This window comes from Pongo pygmaeus, chromosome 13 (genome assembly GCF_028885625.2).
Source record: "Pongo pygmaeus isolate AG05252 chromosome 13, NHGRI_mPonPyg2-v2.0_pri, whole genome shotgun sequence".
Taxonomy (NCBI): Eukaryota; Metazoa; Chordata; class Mammalia; order Primates; family Hominidae; genus Pongo; species Pongo pygmaeus.
In genome coordinates, this window is record NC_072386.2 from 75,281,216 (window position 1) to 75,307,487 (window position 26,272).

Below are 26,272 nucleotides of genomic sequence, written 5' to 3' on the forward strand. Positions count from 1 at the left end.
GTGAAAATGACTGCTATTGCGAGTTGGGAAGACAAACTTACTGAAATGGCAGATATGTTCATAATAATTAGACTCTGGCATTGCTGTTATAGTCACCAAGGGGCAGCTGTTTCCAGACAGGGTTTCACATAACACATCTTTCCGAAAATAGATTTGCTGAGGATTGTGTGCTGATTCCAATTTTTGAAGATGCATCTTGATAAAAATTTTAAAACAAAACATACAATCACTTAAAAAGTCCTTATGATATACAGAAATAATGCATCCAGATCTCCACATAACTAGAAGTGAATCAGATTCTTAACCCCTTATCCAAAACCCTCAGGGCCAGATGTAGTCTAAACATCAGTGTTTGGGAAACTTGAAACAGGCAATATATTGTTTAAATCACTAATTATGCAGCACCACCAATGGGGTCGGGGTAGCAATCTGTAATACACTTATTATTTGTGCAGCAAAATATATGAAGAATCACCCTAAATAGAATCAATATTCTAAATAAACTCAGGTCAGGCTTTGCCTCCAAATGAGTTCCAAAAAACCTTTTGGTTTTCAAAGCCTTTTGAATTTTGAAATTGTGAGTGATAATAGACCTGTAACAGCAACAATCTAAAATTTGAAAAATAAAAATTATGTAGCACAAATTTTAACAATTTTCCTGATTCCAAGATTAATATGGGTTTGTTGTAAAATGTCTGAAAGACAGTGAAAAAATCACAAAGAAAAAAATTTTTTTAAAGTTTTAAAAATTTAAAACATCCACAATTGCACCGCCTAGATTACTACTAACACAATGTATGTAGGCAAAACCATGATTACAGACTTTTATAATCTGATTTTATCACTTAAAAATTTATACATACACACAAACACATATATATTCCTAATTATGAATATCATACCACATCATTAAATAAGTTAAATGTGTATTTTTTGAAAACACAAGTTTTAATAGTCTTATTATGTGGTTATACCAAAAATAAATTGTTCAATCCCCATTTTTTAGATATTCAGTTGGTTTTCAAACTTTTGCCTATGTTCTTTCACATAATCACTGTTGACTGAGTGGTCACTATTTTCCAGAAACTGTACAGGGCATTGGGGATACAACAATGAATAAATGAACCCTACCCTAGGGAAAATAGAGAGTGCTGTGAGAGCCTGTAATAAGGGGAGGGAAGCCTAACCAAGTCTGGGCAGTGAGGGAAGGTCTTCTACAGAAAACTACATTTAAACTAAACTCCAAAGGATGAGTCAAGAGAGCAGAGATGAATACTGCAGGCAGAGGGAAAAATACTAGGAAGATCAGAGGACAGAACAGGACATTTCAAAGAATTCAGTAAGATTCATTACAGCTACAAAGGTGAGAAACAAAGAATCTGACACAGAATGAAGGGTCTGGTAGACAGGTCTTTCCCAAAGCATAGTATACATACCACTGGTAATTGAGATAACTAAGTGATGTGCAGATAACCATTTTAAAAGTTTAATAGGTATATATTTTATGTGAATCAGAAATAAGTCTAGCACATTAAATCTTTCATGCATTTCACAGATATTAACTGAGGATGAGGATACAATTTAAATGATTTCATGGATATTAATTGAGGATGAGGATATACTTTAAAGAGTAATCTATTTTAAAGTCTATTTAAAGATAAATAAATAATACTTCAAATAGTATGTGGATATGGCAAAAAAAAAAAAAGGGGGGGAGTACTAGAAAAAGGACAGGGTGAATCATGGTAAGAATTTTAGACTTCACACAAAGGGCAAGGAAATCACTAAAGAGTTTTAAGCAGGGTATTTTATGATAAGATTAGCCATAAAAGAACCCTTTGGCTACAGTCTGGCGTTTGTGGGGTGGCGGCGGGAACTAATGAAGAGCAAAGGGGTCCAAACTGAATCCTAAGACACCAGTTACAAAGAGGTTGGCAGAAGCCCAGGTGAGAAACGATGGTCATGCCTGGAAAACATCATGGTAGGGGGATTGAAAGAAAGCAGGAGAATTCAAAATATATTAAAAGGCACAATCAGTAAAGAACAATAACATAAAACCATGCAAATAAAAACAGTGAAAATATATTTTTATGTGCATTCTTATTTGTTTTCCTAGGATAAATTACCCAAAAGTAAACTACTAAGCACAGAAAGATATATGAACATTATACCTTTATAGTAGGTTGTAACCTTTATTAAAGTACAGTAAGGCTCATTTAATGCTGTCAGCCTCATTTAGTCTTCTTAGGTTTGATATGTCTTCTGCTCTATAGACTACGTTTTTCTTTCATTTTCTCCTCTCTAATAATTTGGGAACTTGTTTCTAATTAGAGTGTTCCAATTTCTTTATTGGTAAATTGATCACACCTTCATGATCCTTGACCATTAGAATAGATATTATGTTCTGAGAATAAATCTACCACAGTCGATATTTAATTACTAGACTTTGTTTGTTTAGTTTTGGTTTTTAGTTTCATTTTGCCAATATTCAAAATCTCAAAAGGTCTCACACAAAACAACTCTTATACCCTAGATTCTTAAAAATCTGGATCTAGGTCTCCATAATAAAACCATTTCCTTCAGAAAAAGATCTCAATTTTTCCTTCAAAAACACTCAAATTGCATCCACATTTTTCTAATATTCTATTTTCTATGAGATTCTGGTTAAACATGCAGAAATCTCACCTGGTTAAAAATTGTAAATCATGGAATCTTAGCTTAGAGAACTGTGGATTTCAACAAAAGATGGGAAGTAAAAATCATGTCAAAGTTTCTTAATATTTCTATTAAAAAAATAAGAGCTACATTCCCATTTTACTCCTCAAGAAATACTGTAGTATTTTCCAAAATCTTCAACACTAAACCTTTTCTTATGTTATATTTAACTAAACGTAATTTTCCTTATGTTAGAATATTTAACTAAACTCAATTAGTATCATTATCCTTATGTTAGAATATTTAACTAAACTCAATTATCATCATTATCCTTATGTTAGAATATTTAACTAAACTCAATTTTCTTCCATTATCTTATACATATCCATATAATACAATTTAATTTAGAGTTCTTACCTGTAAAGTTGAATACGTGTATGGATAGTGATAAGCAAAATAGCAAACATCATCTTTATGTGGAAAATTGACAGTAAATGTAATTGTATAGTAGGATTTTCCCTTTTGCCCACCTGCAGCAACTGAACTTCTTGAGAAATGATTTCTGCAATAAAAACGCATAAAACATGTTCATTTCATCCACACAAAAACTGATTTTCCTTGTTACTTTTATTAAATAGAACTTCAGGGAAAAAAGAAAAACCCGAGTCTGTAAAAAATGTAACTTAAATACCCTATTTAAAAAAAACTTAGTACTAATAAAGCAGTAAACTATTATTAGCCAATGACATTACATAACTTTTCACTTCTGAATTTACTAATTAAATGAGCAAATACTCTTCACGTCAAAAAAAATTTTAGAACCCCATTCTTTGACATCCATACACATTACTGAATCTAGAAAATGATCATCAATGGCTACTACAATCAAGAGAGGAAAGGTTGATGGACACCTTTACGTGGATGGATCAGGCTACAAGACCTGGGTTCACTAATCAATCTTAAGATTACAAAAAGAGAAACAATCAGAGATGATGTTTCCTGATGTGATGCAACGGGAATTCACTGCACACCTATTAAGTATTCTTGCCAAAAACCAAACCTGAAGTTGATCAAGCTTCTAGATCTAACTAACAGTTTATAGGAAATTGGTGAAACAGAAGTGCTTGTTAACACCACAGGAATGCAATCCAGTAAAATCCAAATGTGAAAAACCCTACATGACAATCCAGCTTCTTTAGCGAATGAATGAGAAATTTAAAAAAAGAGAAAAGGGAAGCCTATAAATTAACACAGACTTAAGGGACATGTCAACAAAAATCAAAAGCAATGTGTGATCCTTAGCTGGATTCTGATTAAATAAAACTATAAAACACCATTTAGAGGCAATTGGGGAAGTCTGAACATTGGATATTTCATCACAGTAAGAAATTTTCTTAATCTTTCTGTGTTGTGATAATGGCATTGTAGTTAGATTGTCTTAAACAGCCTTTGTCTTTTAGAAATACGTATGTAAGTATGTACGGATAAAATACGGTATCCGAAAATGGCCTTAAAAATTCATTGTGGAAGTATGAGTAAAAGTATAGATAAACAAAACTCACCATGTGTTGATAATTGTTGAAACTGGGTGATGAATACATGGGGCCTCATTATCTTATTCTCTGTTTTTGTAAATGTTTGAAGATTTCCATCATAAAGTTTTTAAAACTATACATTACCTTCCAGACTCTAAATACTGCTGACATATGCTGACTTAAAGATTCTCTAACAACTTATTTCTAAAATTCTGAATCATCTTGTATTATTTAAGCCATGAAACGAAGAAAAACCAGGGCCTATACGTTATTTTTTCATGCACATAAATGTTCAAAGTATTTTCAAATTGATATAGTCTTCATTAACTTATGCATAGTATCTTGAATAGATACCCAATGACAGAATGCTAAGGATTAACAAAAATGCAAAACAAGTTCAAAAACTAGTCCTTGCCAACTCTTTTCCCTCAAAAGTTTAACATTTAATTGGAGAGGTATTTATACTACCACATTACAGCTATATGGCAGTTTCTAGTTTATAAACCAGTGAAACATATATTATCTCATATAATGGTGAAAAGCAGTTTTATTCCATTTTATAGAGAAGACAAACAAGCATCACAGGACTTAGCTGACATGAAAAGTTATGGCACAATGCAAAAACAGATTTTAATCTTTATCATCTAAATTTCAGGCCAGGCACTTTTGTTCATGCCTGTAATCCCAGCACTTTGGGAGGCTGAGGCAGAGGGATCGCAACATGGTAAAAACCCAGTCTCTACAAAAAAAGACAAAATTAGCCAGTTCACAACTGTAGTCCTAGCTACTCGGGAAGCTGAGGTGAGAGGATCACTTGAGCCTGGGACTGGTGATACGCTCTTGAGGCTGCAGTGAGCCGGACTGCACCATTGCTTTCCAGCCTGGGCAACAGGGCAAGACTGTGTTTCAAAAAAAAATTAAAATTAAAATAAATAAACATACCTCAGGCTTCAGGAAAACAACTAGAATAGAGTCTTACATAGAAAGTGGTTAATAAATGTTTGTTGAATTGAACTCCACTTCCAGATCAGGAAGTAGTAGCCAAAAGAAAAGACAGAACCTTAACTAAAAGTATAAAACTCCTTGCCATCACCCCTTACATAGAACAACTTGTCCTGCTATGATCATTCATTTTGCAATGTGAAAAAGCATTCATTGATTGACAATTTCTAATGTGACAACATAAAGAAGCATGAAAGTAAGAATGCTTTTTGAAAAACATTGTTTCATTCTTTAAAAGTCTAAATAATTCTGCTAAAATCTAGCCAAGCACTGCTCAGATAGTTTCATCCAACTTTATGAGAAAGAGACAAGCGATGAAAGACTATTTTTATATTAGTCTACCATTAAAAGAAATACAAGATGTATTATGGTGCAGATGAATTACACATTACCTTTACTTCTGTTTCTCATTTATTTGCTATTCATTTTGCTAATAAGAGTAAGGAAGAAATCTTACTGAGATGAATTCCAAGGAAGATTTTGTTTCCCAGAAAGTAAGAGTACTTAACACTAAGTTTTTTCCAAAGCCATGTCAAAACAGTTTAATTTTAGAAGCCTTCTTCTTATTGATAAAACTAAAAAACAGGGGCATTAGTGCCAGTAAAGCACAATCTAAAAAGTCAAAATTCACCATACAGAAATGTCAGGATTGAACTTAGTAACAAATAAACAAGGGTGCCAAGTGGAATCAACATTGAACATTACCTGGAAACATTTGCAGACACAGAGTAAAAATGAGAAGCAAGATACATGAGAATCCTGGAGTACTTAGAGGTGGAGCTGAAGAATAATCAAACTATTCCACAGAAGTAGGAAATTATTTCTAGCACTTATTTATTTTATTTTAATTAATTAATTTATTTATTTTGAGATGGAGTCTTGCTCTGTCATCGAGGCTGGAGTACAGTGGTGTGATCTCGGCTCACTGCAACCTCCGCCTCCCGGGTTCAAGCGATTCTCTTCCCTCAGCCTCCTGAGTAGCTGGGATTAGAGGCGCATGCCACAATACCCAGTTAATTTTTGTATTTTTGGTACAGACGGGGTTTCACCATGTTGGCCAGGCTGGTCTCGAACTCCTGACCTCAAGTGATCTGCCCACCTCACCCTCCCAAAGTGCTGGGATTACAGGCATGAGCCACCACACCCAGCCTCTAGCACTTATTTCTAACTTGCTATAAGTAGATCACATATTTACAGTCAAAGATGAACTGTGTAAGCTGATGTACTGTATTTGGAACACATCTCCAGTTAACATTTTGGAAATTAAAATGAAGTAAATATTTGTGTGTTAATATAAAAAGAGAAAAGATAAGAGTTATACTTGATATCACAAGAACAACAAAAAGCCACTGCAAATTATTACTCATAATTTCTATTTTCAGTTTTATTCAATAAAGTTTCCAGAGTTTTAAAGCTGGAAAAGCTGAGGACACATAATTCTCTAAGTGGTGGAGACACAGCCTGGACCTAAGTTTGTCTGCCTATACAACACATTTTACTTCTACTATATACACTTCATAAGTGGATCTCAAGTTCAAAAGGACTCTTTAGAATTACTAAAGCATAGCACCACAATTCAAAGTATGCAATAATAACTCTACTGTTTCCTTTTACACTGAAACAGGATGTACTTAATACTGCCTTCTGTAAGCTGACGTTCTATTAATATTCTTAAAATACTTACTTATAGTAACAAATGTCAGTCCCCATACGAATCCACCATGGTCTAGCATTTAATGCTTCCTGAACTGAATACATGAGTGGTTGCATACCTTTGAAAGAGAGAAAAAAAGAGAGAAAATTATTTTCAGAATTTTTGAATTAAAAATTAATCTTGCCTTTGTAGAAAGCATCAAACATTCAGGAAAGCAGAAGTAAATTACGTTTCAGTTTTTTAGTATGTATTTTAAAAATCTGATGCATTTCTTAAACATCCCAAGTCAATCAATGATATGCTTTTATTTTTTAGTTTAATAATACAGGATTACAACTTTAGAGTGAGAAGTCATTAAACTCTTTTCTATTAAATTTTCTACATGAAATCATTTAAAGATAATATATTCCTTATAAAAAGTGAAACCGCCGAAACATATGTAAAGACATAATGTACAATCACCCCTCTAACTCTCCGTGGATTTCCATCTACACTGAAATTAATGAGAAAATGCCACCAAAATGGCATGTTTGCTTTCTTCCCCACTCTTCTCCATACATATATGTGTTTGTAGGAGAGAAAAGGAAGAGGGACTCAAAAATATAAAGTATACTTTATTGGGTATTCTTAGAAATATATTTTCCACATGAACTTTAAAATCACCTTACCTAATTTCTAAATGATATATTAGGTTTCTAAATGGAACTGAATTAAATTCATGTTAATTATAGAAAGGCTGACAATTTTTATTGAGATCTGGTTTGACTTGCCTTAAATTCTAACTTAAGGATAGAGTCATTTTTTTTTTCCTGGTACAGAATAATTTTATTAAACTTACCTGTGAGTATTTTTATAAGATTCTTTTTTCCCTTTCCATTTCTGACTGGTTATTCCAACAATGAAGCAATGTTCATTTATTTTTTGTATTTATCTTAATATTCACATTATCAAATAAACTCACTAATTTTAACAGGTTTTTAGTAGTCTCATGGATTTTCTAGTAATATAATTAAAATATTTTATCTCTTTTTCTAGTATTTATATCATTTATTTCATTTTCTCCTCTTACTACATTTAGATAAATGAAACCTCAAAAAAATTATGCCGAATATAGTGGTAAGAACAAACAATTCTTTTTCATGACTTGAACCAAAATGTTTTGCCATTCCATGTAATATTTGCCACTTTTTTGCAAATCAACTTTGTCACGTTTAAGTCATAAAAATAGCTAACAATGAATAATTTCTGTATGTGAGACGCTGCTCTAACGGTTTTTACATGTATTAAGTAATTAAATCCTTACAACCACACTTAGGTGCTAAATGCTATTATTATTCCCATAATTTGAGTAGTTTCACCATAATTTTTATTATACTTCACAGTTTTAATTACTTCATCAAATGCCTTTTCAACATCTAATAATAGAATCAGATGGCTTTTCTCCTTTAAACTGCTGATGCGATAAATTATGTTGATAGGTTTCCTATTGTTGAGCTATCTTTGCATTCTAAGAAAATGCTACTCTTTTAACACTGTGACTAAGTTAGCTAATATTTAGAATTTTTCCATCTAAGTTCTTAAGATGATCTTTCTTATTTCAATTTACTTTTACCAAGTATTGGTAAGATTATACTAGCTTCAGAAAACTAAATTTTAAAACTTTCCATCACTTATTAGAATAAATAATAAAAGCACCATCTATTTTTTAAAGGATAAATATAATTCAGCTGGAATACCATGTCAATATGGTGACTTATTAATAAACATATTTTTTAAAATTTCCCTTCAACAGCTATAGCTTCTTCAGAATCTCACTTTTTCCTCATCGCTTTTGGTATTTCTCTCTCTCTCTCTCTCTCTCCCCTGATGTCCCTAAGTTTTCAGTTTCTTTATCATGTTATATCATTTCTTAGAATCCAGTCCACTTTTTTTAAAGTGTATTTCCAGGATACTACTAACTTATAATTCTAATTTGGGTGAGTTGCTTCCTAGGAAATCTGATTTCATCCTGTTATTTTTCACTGGACTCCCAGATTAGTACCACTTGTTCTTGTATCTCACATCTCCATCTCGGGTTTCAAATGGGATCCTAGTGAATCAAAAAATCAATCTTGTTGATTATATTATTCAAATTCTCTATAGCCTTACTTATTTTTGTCTTCTTGATATGTCAAATTCTGAAAGGAGTACTTTAAATTCTCATAAATGTTTTCTAATCAAGTTGTATTTCCTGGAGATTTTTGCCCTGCTTATGTAGATGCCATGTGGCCAGGGTTGTTGTGCTGTGTAAAGGTTTACAGCATCTTCAAGGATTGCAACTTGTAAATACAAAATATCTGTCTTTATGCAAGTCAGTGTTTTTGACCCTGACGTTTTAGTCTGACATTATTATTTATTATTATTATTTTTTTCCAAAATGGAGTCTTGCTCTGTTGCTCAGGCTGAAGTGCAATGGTGCAATCTCGGCTCACTGCGACCTCCACCTCCCAGGTTCAAGTGATTCTCCTGCCTCAGCCTCCCGAGTAGCTGGGGACTATAGGTGCATGCCACCATGCCCAGCTAATTTTTGTATTTTTTGGTGGAGATGGGGTTTCACCATGTTGCCATGGCTGGTCTCAAACTCCTGACCTCAGGTGATCCACCCACCTCGGCCTCCCAGAGTGCTGGGATTACAGGCGTGAGCCACTGTACCCGGCTGACTGACACTAATATTAACCACTTTTGCTTTATTTTAATTTCATTTCCCTAGTTCATCTTCGTCCATTCATTTTCAACCTTGTCACTAAACACACACACACACACACACACACACACAGTGGGGAGCAGGTGAGAGAGGGAGAGAGGGAGAGAGAGGGACAGAGGGAGAGAGAGAGAGAAGAAGAGAGGGAGAGAGAGATCCCACTAAACTGTGTTACTTTCAATCTCTGACCTTTTGAGGGTACTTCAGTTTATTCATAGTTGGTGATGACAGATATACATTTCATTGTATTCCCTCCATCTTATTTTCTACTTCTGATACCAACAAATTCTTTTATTGTTCTTCCTTACCATTTTATTTTTATTGGTTTGGTGGCATTGCTCCACATTTTCTTTTCTTCCTTAATTTGGAAGCTTTCTATCATGCTTTTCAATTCTACTTTTCCACCCTCATAGTCATGATTGATATTCACATTTTTCTAACACTATATTAAATGAAGTAACTAAGCCATCCCACTGAGACAAGTTAATTTTCACTTCTCCTATATTACCCCCCTTAGAATATTTTTGGTTAACACGTTTTATAAGTTCCAATACTTCTATCTTGAGACCTTTTACTCATTTTGTTCATAGAGAGATCAGATAGCATATTTTCTGAATTATTGTTTTTGAGACAGATCTTCACTCTGTATATTTTCTGAATTCTTATAAACACTGACATGCAGTTTGTTGGCAGTGACAAACAATTTACAGATTCTTCAAAAGACAGTTGGATGTCCACTGGCTTCCAGTGCTACAGATGAGCAGTCCACTACTAGTTTAATTTTTTAAATATGCAGAAAAATACAGTGATTAAGAGCATGCAATCTGCAACCAAACTTCCTGGGTTTGACTTCCAACCTCACCACATACCAGATGCATGATCCTGGCCAGGCTATTAACCACTCTACGCCCCCATTTTCTCTTCTGTAAAGTGAGGGTGACAACCTCACTGGGTTGTTTGTTGTGTGGATGGAAAATATCACATGTGTTAGCACTTGAACAAGGCCTGGCATGTGGTAAATATTCAATGAATGTTAGCTACTGCTATTACTATTATCATTATTTCCTTTTAAGTAACCTATTCTTTTAAAGTGGAAGCATGTTAAAATTTTCTGTTTATTCTTGAAACTCAGAAATTTCACTGGTACATATAAAATAAGTCTGCCTTCCTGATCCCTTCCTGGGACTAAGTGAGCCACTTCAATCTGAAGTTTTGACCCCCTCCACTCACATAAAACTCACCATAACACAAAACTTATTATAATAGTTTCAACAATGACCACAGGAGACAGAGGAGGGGCTTCAAGATGGCTGACTAGAGGCATCTGGCACTTACCTCCTCCACAAAGCAGCAGCAAAACAGTGAGTAGATAACCACACTTACAATAGATCATCTAAGACAGAGCACTGAAACTCAACAGAGAAGTAGCAAGAATACCTAAGACAAGGAAGGAGAGGGAAAGCAGGCAGGCTACTTGGCCAGGAGCCCAGGGAGGCTTCCCAGTACAGGAAAAGGGTAAGTGAGATTCTCAGTGATCCACATCTGCACTACAGACTCCTCCAACCCTAGCTAGGGGGGAGCCCTCCATCCTCGCAGGTCCCGAGACTAACACAGGGATCTGCTTCGAGACTGCACAAAGGTATTGCTCCAGAGAGTGAGCTCACACGGGGTGTGACCTAAGCAGCAGCAGCATTGGCACGGTTTTGAGAACCCAGACCCCATTCAACTGCATCCTGCCCCGAGGCCCAACAGCCTCTGCCTCCCCAACCCACAGCCACCAATGCCACAAGCTGCTGCCACTGAAACGTAAGCAACAGTCACTGGCAGAGACCCCACTTCCCAGCAGCAAGCTGTCATGCATTTGCACGTGCCTAGAGGACAGGCTCCCCTACCCACAGCCACCACCACTGCTGATTGCTGCCACTGGGGCCAAAGCACAAGCCCCTGGCAGCAACTCCATTGCCCTTGGCAGTGTGGTCACCCTACATTAACACATGCCTTGCAAACAGGCTCCCAGGTCCCCAGCTGTCGCCTGGGGCCGAGGCACACATTCCCCAGCCACCCGCCTACAGGTGCTGCCACTAATAGCAGCACAGCAATCCCTAGCAGCAGGGCTGGGGTGCATTTGCAAGCGCCCTGGAGGCAGACTTCCCCAGCCCACCAGCACTGCTGCTGCCCCCACTCAAACACTTTAAGGGGAGCCTAGGGATCACCCCAGCCATCCTCGTTACAGCCAGAGCCCCTATAAATCACGTGAGGGGCTTGCGGCCTGCCTGGCCTGGCTCCCCCACCATCCCCAATACCAGAGCATACCTAGGAGCCTAGGGATCGCTCAACCATGTCAACCAATGCTGGCACCTGAGCACTCCTCCCAGGGGTCTGAGGATGGGCCACCTCACCTGCCACTACCACCGCAGCTGGCACACACTCACACATACCACCTGTGGGTCTGGGGACTGGACCACCCAGCCTGTCACAGCCACCACCAACACTAGCACAGACCGCTTAGGAGGCAGAGGGTTGTCCCACCCTGATCCTTCCATTGCTCATGCTATGCCTGTTGCTCAGGAGCCAAAGGACCCACCCACCTATCTGGCCCAAAGCTGCAACTGCCAGCATCTGAGAAAGCTGCATGGGGGCCCAAGAACTGGCCCACTTAGACCCACTAACACCAGTCATGCTGGGTCCTAAGGACAGGAATCTTTGGCCTGCTGTTGCCACCACTAGTGCCCAAGGAATGGCCGACCTGGCATCCTCATTCCCAGCAAATTTCACCACAGCCACCACTAACAACCACACCCTAAGCCAATGAAGAAATTACAGGGGCCACATTACTGCATCCACCCAGAATCAAAGCCACAGTGCCCTATCCAGCCAATATCATAGACTTGCCTTCAGAAAAAAGTCCTCCCCATGAAAGTAAATAAAAAAAATTGGAAGATGCGACTGTTATACCAGATGTGCCAATAATAACACAAGGACACAAGAAACAGAAACACGAAAAAACAAGAAAATATGCCACCTTCAAAGCAACCAATAATTCTCCAGCAACAGATTCCAACGAGAAAGAAATACATGAAATGCTGGAAAAGTAATTCAAAATAATGGTATCAAAGAAGCTCAGTGAGATACAAGAGAACACAGATAAACAATACAAAGAAATCAGAAAAACAATTCAGATGATAGGTGAGAAATTTAACAACAAAACAGATAGCATTTTTTAAAAAGCAAACAAATACTGGAACTGAAGAACATTCATTGAATGATAGAAAAAAATATATTAGAGAGCTTCGACAATAGACTAAAGCAGAGGACAGAATTTCAGAACTTAAAGACAAGTGTTTTCAAATAACCCAGTCAGGCACAAATAAAGAAAAAAAGAATAAAAAAGAATGAACAAAGCCTACATGACATATGGCACACCATAAAGCAAACACATATTCAATTTTTTGGTGTTTCAGGAAGCAAAGAAAAGATGTGAGGGAAAGTAAACCTACTTAACAAAATAAACAGCTGAGAGGCAGAACAAGATGGCCAAATAGAAGCCTCCAGTGATCACCGCCCCCCACTCCACGCCCCACAATAGGAACACCAAATTGAACAACTATCCATGCAAGAAAGCACCTTTTTAAGAACCAAAAATCAGGTGAGCGATCATACCAAGGAAATAAACTGAAGAGGGTAGGAAAGACAATCTGGAATTGCTCACACCACCCCCGCAGTCCAGCAGCAGCGGCCACATGGAGCAGAGAATCTGTGTGCTTCAGGGAGAGAACATGCAGTGACTGTGGGACTTTGCATTGGAACTCAGTGCTGTCAATGTCACAGCAGAAGGCAACACTAGGCAGAACTCAGCCAGTGTTCACGAAGGGAGTATTTAGACTGACCTAGCCAGATGGGAACTGCCCATCCCAGCTGTTGGAACCTGAGTTCCGGCTAGCCCCACCACTGCAGGCTAAGGCACTCTGGCGTCCTACATAAACTTGAAAGGCAGTCTAGGTCACAAGAACTGAAATTCTGGACAAGTCCTGGTGCTGTGCTGGGCTCAGAGCCAGTGAATGTGGGGTGCATGCGGCCCAGTGGGACACCAATCAGAGCAGCCAAGGGAGTACACATCACCCCTCCCCCAACCCCAGGAAGCACAGCTTGTAGGTGCAGGAGAGACTCCTTTCCGCTTGAGAGCGGAGATGGGATAATAAAAAGGTCTTTGTCTTGTAACTTGGATACCAACTCAGCCACAGTAAAACAGGGTACCAGGCAGAGTCCTGAGGCCACCATTACAGGCCCCAGGCCCCAGCTGACATTTCTAAACACACCCTGGGCCAGAAGGGAACCCACTGCCTTGAAGGGAACAACCCAGTCCTGGCAGGATTCATTACCTGCTGGCTAAAGAGCCCTTGGGCCTTTGGGCCTTGGGCCTTGAATAAACATCAGTGGTACTCAGGCAGTTCTCACTGTAAGCCTTGGACATGCTGGCTTCAGGGGGTGGCCACAGGGAGGTAATACTTTTGCTCAAGGAAATACTTTTTTTTTTTGCCCAAGGAAATACTTTTGCTCAAGGAAAGGAGAGAGAAGAGTAAAGGGGATTTTATCTTGCAGCTTGGTCACCAGCTTGACAACAGTACCAAGAGGGCTCCCAGGGTCCCCGATTTCAGGCCTTGGCTTCTGGACAGCATTTCTGGACCTGCCCCGGGCCAGAGAGGAGCCTGCTGCCCTGAAGGGAGAGACCCAGGCCTGACAGCATTCACCACAAGCTGACTGAAGAGACCTCGTGCTTTGACGGAACATTGGCAGGAGCCAGGCAGTACTCAACGCAGCCCTGGGATGGTGAGGGATATGGGAAAAGACTTTTCTGCATGAAGAAAAGAGACGGAAGAGTGGGAAGAACTTTATCTTGCAGTTTGAGTGCCAGCTTAGCTGCAGTAGAATAGAACACCAAGTAGATTCCTAACATTCCCGACTCTAGGCCCTGAATCCTGTACAGCATTCTGGAACCTGCCCTGGGCTGAGGGAAGTTCATTGCGCTGAAGGGTAGGACACAAGCCCGGCTGGAAAGCCCTTGAGCCTTGAGTGAACACATCAGCAGTAGCTAGGCAGTGGTTGCCGCGGGCTTTGGGCAGGACCCAGTGCTATGCTGGCTTTGTGTCTGACCCAGTATAGTACCAGCGGTGGTGGCCACAGGGTTGCTCGAATCATCTCTCCCCTAGCTCCAGGCAACTCAGCACAGAGAGACAGACTCTGTTTGTTTGGGAGAAACTAAATGAAGAGAACAAGAGCCTCTGCCTGATAATCCAAGAAATTATCTTGTATCTCACCGAAGGCCATAAAGGTGGTATCTCTACAAGTCTGCAAGAGTCACAGTATTACCGGGCTTGGGTCCCCGCTAATGCAGATATGGCTGCAGTGACCAAAGATTTAGATCACAACACTCAATTCCCTTGGAATATTTGGAAACCCTTCCCAAGAAAGATGGGTACAAATAAGCCCAGACTCTTAAGACTACAATAAATACCTAGCTCTTCAATATCCAAACACCAATGAACATCCGCAAGCATCAAGACCATCCAGGAAAACATGACCTCACCAAATGAACTAAGGCACCAGGGACCAATCCTGGAGAAACAGAAATATGTGATCTTTCAGACAGAGAATTCAAACTAGATGTTTTGAGGAAGCTCAGTGAAACTGAAGATAACAGAGAGAAGGAATTCAGAATCCTATGAGATGCATTTAACCAAGAGACTGAAATAATTTTAAAAAATCAAGCAGAAATTATGGCACTGAAAAGTTCAACTGACATACTGAAGAATGCATTATAGTCTCTCAGCAGCAGAAATGATCAAGTAGAAGAAAGAATTAGTGAGCCTGAAGACAGGCTATTTGAAAACACACAGAGAAGACAAAAGAAAAAAAAGAATAAAATGAAGTATGCCTACAATATCGAGGCATACTTCAATATCCTCAAAAGGACAAATTTAAGAGTTATTGGCCTTAAATAGGAGGTAGAGAAAGAGATAAGGTAAAAAGTTTATTCAAAGGGATAATATCAGAGAACTCTCCAAACCTAGAGAAAGATATCAACATGCAAGTACAAGAAGGCTATAGAACACCACGCAGATTTAACCCCAAGACTACTTCCAGCCATTTAATAATCAAACTCCTAAAGGTCAAGGATAAAGAAAGGATCCTAAAAGCAGCAAGAGAAAAGAAACAAATAACATGCAAAGGAACTCCAATATATCTGGTAGCAGACTTTTCAGTAGAAACCTTACAGGTCAGGAGAAAGTGGCATGCCATATTTAAAGCACTGAAGTTTAAGCCTTTCATCCTAGAATAGTAAGTACATCCATTGAAAATATCCTTCAAACATGAAGGAGAAATAAAGACTTCCCCAGACAAAAAAAAGCTGGGGGAATTCATCAACATCAAATACCTGTCCTACAAGAGATGCTAAAGGGAGTTCTTCATTCTGAAAGAAAAGGACATTAATAAGCAATAAGAAATCATCAGAAAGTACAAAATTCAATGGTAATATAACTACACAGAAATACACAGAATATTATAATACTGTAATTGTGGTGAGTAAACTACTCATATGTTGAGTAGAAAGACAAAAAGATGAACCTATCAAAAATAATGATAAAACTTTTCAAGGCATAGAATAATAAGATATAAATAGAAACAACAAAAAGTCAAAAAGTGAGGAGGGATGAAATTAAAGTATAGAGTTTTTATTAGTTTCCTTTTTGCTTGTTTGTTACTCTGTTTGTTTTTACAATCCATGTTGTCATTCAGTTTAAAATAACGGGTTACAAGATGTTATCTGCGAGCCTCACAGTAATCTCAAAAAACCTACAACAGATACACAGAAAATAAAAAAAGAAATTAAAAAATATCACCTGAGAAAATCACCTTCACAAAAGGGAAGACAGGAAAGAAAGAGGGAAAGAAGAGAGGACCACAAAACAATTGGAAAACAACAAAATGGCAGGAGTAAGTCCTTACTTGTCAATAACAATGAATGTAACTTGACCAAACTCTCCAACAAAAGGAAACAATCAACAGGGTGAAGAAACAACCTGTCAAATGGGAGAAAATATTTACAAACTATTTATCTGACAAGGGATTAGTATCCAAAATATACAAGGAACTCAAACAGCTCAACAGTAAAAAATAATCATAATAATCTCATTAAAAAGTAGGCAAAGGACATAGACATTTCTCAAAAAGAAGATATACAAATGGCCAACAGGCATATGAAAAAATGTTCAACATCACTAATCATCAGGGAAATGCAAATCAAACTACAATGAGATATCATCTTACCCCAGTTAAAATGGCAATTATTAAAAAGAGGGAAAAAAAACAGATGTTAGTGAGGATGTGGAGAAAAGAGAACTCTTACACACTGTTGGTGGGAACGTAAATTAGTGTAGTCACTATAGAAAACAGTACAGAAATTTCTCAAAAAACTAAAAATAAAACAACATAAGATCCAGCAATCCCACTACTGGGTATTATCCGAAGTAAAGGAAATCAGTATACTGAAAGGATACCTACACCCACCCCATGTTTATTGTAGCACTATTCACAATAGCAAAGACATGAATCAACCTCAGCATCCATCAATGGATGAATGAATATAGAAAATGATATATATACACAATGAAATACAATGTGGCCATAAAAAATGAAATCATGTCCTTTGCAGCAACATAGATGGAACTGGAAGTCTTTATGTCAAGTGAAATAAACCAGGCATAGAAAGACAAATATTGCACGTTCTCACTCATATGTGGTAGGTAAAAAAGTTGATCTCATGGAAGTAGAAAGTAAAATAATAGATACAAAAGCTGAGAAGGGTGTGAGGGAGGGATAAGGGGGATGAAGAGAGGTTGGTTAATGAGTGTAAATATATAGTTCAAGAAAAGAAATGAGTTTTAATGTTCTATAGCAGAGTCGGGTGACTATCAGTAACAATATATTGTATATTTCAAAATGGCTAGATGAGGGGACTTAAAATATTTCTAACATATAGAAATGATAAATCATCAAGGTGATGGATATCCTAAATACCCTGACTTGATTGTTACACATTCTATACATGTAACAAAATATCACATATACCCCACAAATATGTGCAAATATTATGTATCAATTTTTAAAAGTTAACTATATAAAGTAGTGAAAGGTTCACGTTGAGGTCAAAGGGCACTTTAGATTTGTCTCATGTGTTCTAATGTTATAAAAAACAACTATTCTTACATTACATTTAAAACAATGTATTCTCATATCACATTTAAAACAATCATATTAAATGTTGGTCACAGTGAAGTTAGCTATACTTGGATATTCTGACTGTAACAAAAACCATTTAGACAAAGTATGCCCCAGCAAGAATCAATCAAATGAGGTAAACTCAGACTCAATAAACCAGTCTATTCAACCTGATATAGTAATAGAAAGCCTATATCTGAGCAAGATTTATTCATTAGCAAAACGATAAACCTTCATGTACATAAAACAAGTGTGCTTAAAACTGTCCATTTTTTGCCTCAAATATAGATAATCAAAATATTAAATTGCCAGAGTAACATCCAATGGCACTAGCCCCTAATAATATCCAAGTAAAGGCCATAGTTTTACTGAGAACATGGTTAATATTATGTGCAAATACAAAGAAAGATGAGGTGTTTTAGGTCATAATCATTAATGTACTATAAATAAATCACAGATTTGTAAAATGTTGGAGGTGATGTTAACACCCTCATTTAACAGAGGAGGAGAACAAGAAAAGTTTAAAGTGGAGCTCTAATAAACCTGAAGGCACCTATCGTAAGCTGCACGTTATTTACACCCAATGACTCTACGTAGAAAAAAATACATGCTTCTAACATGTCTAGTATTACAGCTGCGATTTCCGATTCAGATTCAGGTGGCTGCCATTATCCTCCAGTCTCAGAATTTGATTTTTCATCCCAACCAAAGAAGAAATAAATAAATCCAATAAGCAGCACATATAAAACCACATGATCCAGGCCTTCACATTACTAGAAGACAGAATATAACAAACTTTAAATTGTTTATAAACAGTAAAATGAGCAAAGATATAGAGGATAGATGGGACAATAAAATCGGGGTTGAAATCCTTAAAGTAGATTTTAGAACAAAAAATATTTAATAAGAAAAAGGAGGAATTTTATAATGACAAAGTCACAATTCATAATGAAAATATAATAATACTTAATATCAATGCATCCGATAAGATGAACCTCCTACATAAAGCAGAAACTACAGGAGATATAAGCAGAAATCAACAGGGACATACTATTGATATAGTCTTCAAAACACCACTCTCAGAATAAGATAGAACAATTGAACAAGAAAACAAAATATAGAGAACCAAATAACATAATCAATGTGGCAATTTTTACATCTAAATGTCAAATGTCTCATCCTGATACAGATGAAAAATATATCTTCTTATGTGAAGAAGATATATTCTTTATCATCTTCTTCTCAACAGCACATGATACATTCACAAAAATTGATAATATATATGACAATATATTATCAGCAAATTTTAAGCAAAGATATCTTCTTTGCTTGGAATTTGATGATAATATATTAATATAAGAAGATATAAGTAATATGTCTTCTTCTCAATAGCACAATACATTCATAAAAACTGATAAGATATTACATCACAGGGAAAACAACAGCAAATTTCACAAAATAGAAATAGTACAAACTCTGATCACAGTGTACTAAAACTAGAAATTACAAACAAAATGAAAAAACAAACAGGGAGAGAACCCATGCAGGAGGATGGAAGGAAGGCTGATTTGGGATATCAGACCCTCAATAGGGTGAAGGAAGGCATCTGTCCAAACAGACAACAGGGAGATTGTTACATAAACTGGAATTGATCAAACAAGTTAATATATTACGGATAATGGGGCCCAAAATTATCTCTGTTGGAGAAGAAAGTTGTAAATATGGAAAGAAAACAAGAATAAAGCCTGTGTTATTTGCTCAAAAGTTAAGGTATAAGTATAATCTCATGGAGTGTATGTGTGTGTTTGTGTGATTATATACACACATACATAAACATGTACATACAAATATGGAAACCACTACAAATGTGAATTTCTGTGTAAATATTATGTATGTATTAAATATACTCCCTAATTGTTCATTGAGATAGTTTGTAAACAGTAACAACCCAACAGCAATGTGTATACCAAGTGTACAGATCTTGGTTTTTAAGAAAATTTCTTTTTTTTTTTTGAGACGGAGTTTCGCTCTTGTTGCCCAGGCTGGAGTGCAATGGCGTGATCTTGGCTCACTGCAACCTCCACCTCCCAGGTTCAAGCGATTCTCCTGCCTCAGCCTCCCAGGTAGCTGGGATTACAGGCATGTGCCTGGCTAATTTTTGTATTTTTAGTAGAGACGGGGTTTCACCATGTTGATCAGGCTAGTCTCGAACTCCTGACCTGGTGATCTGCCTGCCTTGGCCTCCCAAAGTGCTGGGATTACAGACGTGAGCCACTGCGCCCAGCCAGATCTTGGTTTTTAAACACCATTCACTACTAAAGTAAAACGGCACTCTTTGAAGAAATGGCAGATTTCATTCAGGGGCAGAGAAAAGCAAGATGGGCCTTGTTGTGCTAAAAAGCAAGGGCACCCATAAGGAATGATAGGGATATCTCAAAAGGGCACACACACCAGCATGAATGGTATCCCACTGGCCAAATCCTGGACAATTTGAATATCAAAATAAATAATGATAGCAACAGATTATAACTCATTGAGTCAAATAGGAAACCCAGTCTATACTGATAATAATACATTAAAAGCTTGAGAAGGAACACGATATTTAGATAGTCTAAAAGTACCTCAATGTATAATACTAATTACAAAGAGAAAAAGGAAATGTAGGAAAGCCACACACCTAAATAATATTAAACTGTAAAGAGCACCCCAAAAGGTAAAAATGTATGAGGAACATTTGTCAGGGGGACTAATCCATTCTAGGGAGGCAGAGGAGACTTGAATTAACTAACGTGGGCAAAGCGGTGGGAATGCTACAGACTAGACTCCAAAATTGTACTTTACTGCCTGGTTCCAAACATGTTCAATTTATGTAAGAAGGCAGTTGAAAATCCTCAAAAATCTGAGAGAAACAAAGATGGAGAGAAAGTGAAAGAGAAGCTTGGTACTGAAGCTCCAAGTCACTAAAATGCAAGACTGCCATCTAGTGGTAATTTCAGCAAATCCCTTCCAAGTAATGGGGGGGTAAGGGGGTGATGGATTGAAAGAGACACAGCACTATTTAGTGACATACATTCTCAAATTCAGTATTTCAAAGGCAGTATTCTCTTTACAATTAAAAATACAGTATGAAACATAAATATTTTTAAACTGCTTAACTTTAAGATCATTCACTTGTGAAAACCACTAAGTATTCAACAGAATCACTTTTCAAAAGCTCAAAGAAAAGGACAACTTGAAAGAGAAGCAACTGCCAGCCTGTTCCTTTTTGGTGACACTGCCAAAGAACAAGACCTCTACTGGGCACATTTTCTAGAATCCAACACTTAAATAGTACCCTAACGAGCACGCCCCAATCAAAAAAAAAAAAAATTACAGACAATAAGCTACTCTCCTAACTGATACTACTTCCTCATTTCAATCATGTATGACAATTAAATAAATACCTCCAGATGAAGAAGTTTCCACTGCACATACTTTCTGTGGCCATCAGCCCCCACCCTTAAAATGAATTATTGCTAGTTATAATTGCTTACAATGTTAAATTCTAGTTTACCAAAATATTGGTCCCTTTCTTTTAATTCTGTTAATGTTAAGACAAACCAAGATTTGCTTTATGTTGTACTGACCTAACAAATCTAAGTTTAATAAAATATTATATCTACCTAAACAGCTCCCATAGCTTCTACTAACTTCCTAGTTAAATACTTACGAATACATGGAAATAAAAAGAAAACTCACAATAGACAACTTCTCATCAGAATCTGGAAGGAATCTCTATTAAACTTAAGGCAGATGGAGCAAGACTGAAAAATCCAATGCAGAATATGCCTCATGATCTGTATCTTGTGGTTTAGGGGCTTTTTCTTTTTATTTTTGCATTTTACATTTTGGATCCCACAGCTAAAATAAGTGTCACACTAAATAAAAAATAAAGAAAACAATAAAGAAGCACAAAAATAGAAAGCATAAAAACCCAAACACATCAATTGTAAGAATTTTAAATAGGTTAAACTCATCTATTAAAAGACAAATGATCAAACAACAAAATCCAACCTCTTATTTATGAAAAAAAAAGCAAACATACATCAAGCAAATTCAAACCAATATAAAAACAGAATTCAAGGCAAAAGGTGCTGAATAAGATAAATGTGATAATTTTATACCATTAAAGGGATATGCAAAAGGAACATGGAAAACTTACAAAATTCTGTGTGCCAAGTAACATCGCATTAAAATAGAAAAAAAAATATTTTTTAAATGAAGGCTTGACAGAAACACAACATAATTAAAAGACTGTTAAGTATTTTTAAGTCTTAGGTAGATAGAGAAGACAAAAAATAAACAAGGATATAGAAAGTTGAATAGATGTATAATATTAAATATGAAACAATATATTTTTGGGGGACAGAGTCTCACTATGTTACCCAGGCTGGAGTGCAATAGCACAATCTCAGCTCACTGCAACCTCCACTTCCCGAGTTCAAGCTATTCCCCTGCCTCAGCCTCCTGAGTAGCTGGGATTACAGGTTCGCGCCACCAAGCCTGGCTAATTTTTTCTATTTTTAGTAGAGATGGGGTTTCACCATGTTGGTCAGGCTGGTCTCAAACTCCTGACCTTGTGATCTACCTACCTCAGCCTCCCAAAGTGCTGGGATTACAGGCATAAGCCACCATGCCCAGCCAAATATGAAATAATAATAAATCTCTCTCTATATATATTGGTGTCTACCCCCCAGTTCCTGGCTCAGAGCTCCTAAAACCCTTGTCATTTCCTAAGCAATGGAGGTGCCAGAAACATCTTTTGTTGTAGTATTTGGTCTTTGACCCCACTCCCTGACAAAGAGTTTCTAAATCTTTTAGAACTTCCTGGTGATAGAAACAACTTCTATTCTAATGAGGCAGCTCTTGGTGTACTCTTTGATGGGGATTGGTCACCAAAAAGACCAAGCCATGATAAGAAGCTTGGAACTTTCAGCCCCAAACTCCATCCTCAAGGGAAAGGAAAGGAGCTATAAACTGAGTTAATAATCATATCAACGTGATGAAGCCTCCATAAAAATCTCCAAAACACGGGATTCAGAGAACTTCTGAGTGGTGAATGCATCCACATGCCAGAAGGGTGGTGCACTCCAACTTCATGGGGAAAAAAGCTCCTGTACCTGGGACCCTTCTGGACCTACCCGTTCATCGGGCTGTTCATCTGAATCCTTAAATCTATCCTTTATAATGAACCGGGAATCGTAATTCAGTGTTTCCCTGAGTCCTGTGAGCTGCCATAGCAAATTATCAAAATGAGGAGGGTTATGGGACCCCCTGTTTGTAACCAAGTCAGAGAGAAGTATGGTAACCTGGGAACCCACTACTGTTGACTGGCATCTGTAGTGAGGGGCAGTCGTGGGGGACTGAGTCCTTAATCCTTGAGGTCTACACTAACTCCAGGTAGTTTGTATCATAACTGAATTGTAGGAAGGACACCCAGTTGGTGTCTGGAGAGTAGAAGAACTGGAATGTGTGGAGAAAATAATCCCCACACATTTGGGCACAGAAGTGTGGGAAGTGGTGTGAGTAGTAGGAAGAAAAACAGGGTTTTTTTTTCTCCTCACTAAACAATGTATGTTACATTATGTTGCCTAAAAAGAATGAATATTATTTTCCAAGTGCCCATGAACACAAAAACTGACCAGATATTAGGCCACAAAAAATTACTGCAAATCATAAATTCCACGTCAGCGAACAAAATGGATTAAAATTTGAAATGAGAAAAGTCTTCACAAAAATAATACAACCAACTAAAATGTAAACTCTTGCCTAAATAATTCTAATCTAAAGGATACCAACATTACATACAAGTAATACAAAAAATAACAAGGAGATCTTAATATTAAAATTTGAGAGGGGAATACAGAAGTTGTAATCAAGAGAAAATTTGAAACTTAAATACTTTGATCAACAGACAAAAATAAATTTAGGTAAAATACTAGAAGTTAGAAAAAGAAAAAAAATCAACCTGCAGAGAGGTAAAGAGAGAAATTAATAAGTATAAAAAATTCCAATAGAAATAATGAATAAACCAGCTTTTTAAAATTATAAAACAAAATAAAATTAAGTTTTAAGTACCAAAAAATTGGAAAAAACTAAGCCAGAGAATAAGCAAATATACATATTGCAGATAGCACACAAATTTCTGCTACTGAATTTTTAAAATCTAAATGTCACTGACATAAAAATATATAATACAAATTATCAAGACTCCCTCAACAAAAAATAAAAAACTAGTCTAGACTGAGTTATAGAAAACTCTGAAAAAGTCCAAAAGCACCCCCTCTCACCCAATTAAAGGGTACAAAATCAGACAGTTTTAGAGGCACATTTTTTGCAAATTTCATTAAAACATATGTTATTTAAACTGCTCCAGAACATAGGGTGCAGAAATAAAAGCCTTTACATTTAAGTGTTCAAAGTAAGATCAGCCTCCCTCCAAAACTAGACAAAGATAGTTCTCGAAAAAGGAAACTGACTTGTCTAACTTATGATGTAAAACCTTTAAAGAAAATTTTAACAAATCAAAAGTAGCTGTATCATAAAAGATCAATTCACACAGCCAAGCTGACTTATTCCTAAAATCCAAGGGTGGCTTAATAATACGAATATTATTAACATAATACAACACATCCAAAGGTTATAGACTAATATGGTCACATTACATTCATTGATAAATGCAAAAAAATTCTTAAATCTGATTTTTTTAAAAAAGAAATTCTTTATTTCTATTTTTAGAAATAGAAAAATATGTATCTCAAAACAAGGATATGCTTAATGTAAATACTAGCAACATTCCCATTGAAGTTAAAATAAAATACAAGGATGCCCAGTGTATCCCATTTATCTTAAACATTGTCAAAATTCTATTCAAAAACAATGAAAGACACAATATAGCTATGAATCACAGAAATTCTAGGTATCAAGAAAATCCAAAGTACCAACTCAGAAACTATAATAACTAATAAAAAGTTCAGCAAGAAGGTTGATTTTCAAGTAAATATATAAAAATCAAGTTTTCTAAATAGAAGTAATGTTTGAAAATAGGAGTACTCTTTCACAAAACTCACAACAGAAACAAAGGTAAACAGAAATATAAAACTTACAAAAACTAAAAAACATAGGTGAAGGCATAAAAAAACTTGAATCAACAAAACAAAACATCATGTGCCTTAGTAGTAAGACTGGATATAAAATATTCTGTCTCTCCCAAACTATTCTACAAATTTAATCCAATGGAAATTTTTGGTATTTGATAAAATTATTGTGAATCATATTCAGAATAAACCATTCAGAAAAAAATAGGTAGAAAAGTCTGTAAATTGTTTTTGAAAATAACTACAGAATGTTAGACTATATTTTAAAGTCAAAATAAATTAGAAACACAGTGGCACTAGAGCAACAAGAAACCCCCAAACATAATTAGTGTGTATGTAGGACCATAGATTATGAGAACTGTGGTGTTTCAAACCAATGAGGACATATGTCTAAGAGGTCAAAATAATTGAATTCAAATTCAAAAAGTGAGGAATTATAAGCAAGTTATGGTGGCATTTTATCAATCAGGCTCTAATCTGTTTTTACTAATCTGACCATTGTCTGTAACAGCCAAAACAGAGCAACAATGTTTAATGGCTTCTGAACGATATTTCGTACCTTTCGTTCATTCGTGGATCAGGTACGCAGTTGTAAATGTGAAATGTCTAACAATTCAATAAATTCATCAACGACACTTTAAAACTCTTTGAAGAAGGAATGAATTTAGTTGTAGCTACTTAAACCACTAAGAATAGGATTAAGTTAAATCCCAATTCACAGAAAATACCAAAATAAATCCGGATGGATGCTGTTAAATATAAACACTGAAAACATACTGTCAAATGCACTTCAAAAAGGCTGAACTAATTTAATACCTCACCAGCACTGTAGTACCCATTTTCCCTAGTCTTCAGCAACATATGTTCATTCTCTTTGAGAAATCCAACTTCTAGGAATTCATAGCAATAATCAGAAACATATATGTAAACAAATAATTAAGGGTATCTACTGCAAGACAGCTTATAATTTTGAAATGTGGAGAAAGACTTAAATCTTCAATCTGTTATCGTTCAAGTCATTTATTGTACCTTACTCAATAGAATATTACACAGACATTACTAATGATGCTGCTGAATAATATTTAACGGGCATGGAGAAAGTTTTTTTACAAATTATTGTACAGTTTAAAAAAATGTAGTGTTACACATGAGCTTTCATACTATAATCCCAAATCCGTAAAAGAGTAAAACTTAATTTTAAAATTATGTATGTGAATGTGAATAAGTTTAAGAACAGATAACAAAATGTTAAACAATGGTTTTTTTTGGATGC

The 26,272-nt window shown here is 36.3% G+C and overlaps 1 protein-coding gene across 9 annotated transcripts in view; it reads right to left on the reverse strand.

Annotated features, from left to right (window-relative positions):
- The window catches only part of AGTPBP1 (ATP/GTP binding carboxypeptidase 1), a 195,678-nt gene that overhangs the window by 41,350 nt on the left and 128,056 nt on the right, over window positions 1–26,272 (reverse strand). For all 9 annotated transcript variants that reach the window (XM_054502331.1, XM_054502328.2, XM_063649639.1 and 6 more), the window contains 3 exons: window positions 6,877–6,964; window positions 3,073–3,217; window positions 42–195 (listed from right to left, as the gene is read on the reverse strand). In XM_054502331.1, the coding sequence (XP_054358306.1) occupies window positions 42–195; window positions 3,073–3,217; window positions 6,877–6,964 (387 nt within the window). The remainder of the gene's footprint in view (window positions 1–41; window positions 196–3,072; window positions 3,218–6,876; window positions 6,965–26,272) is intronic.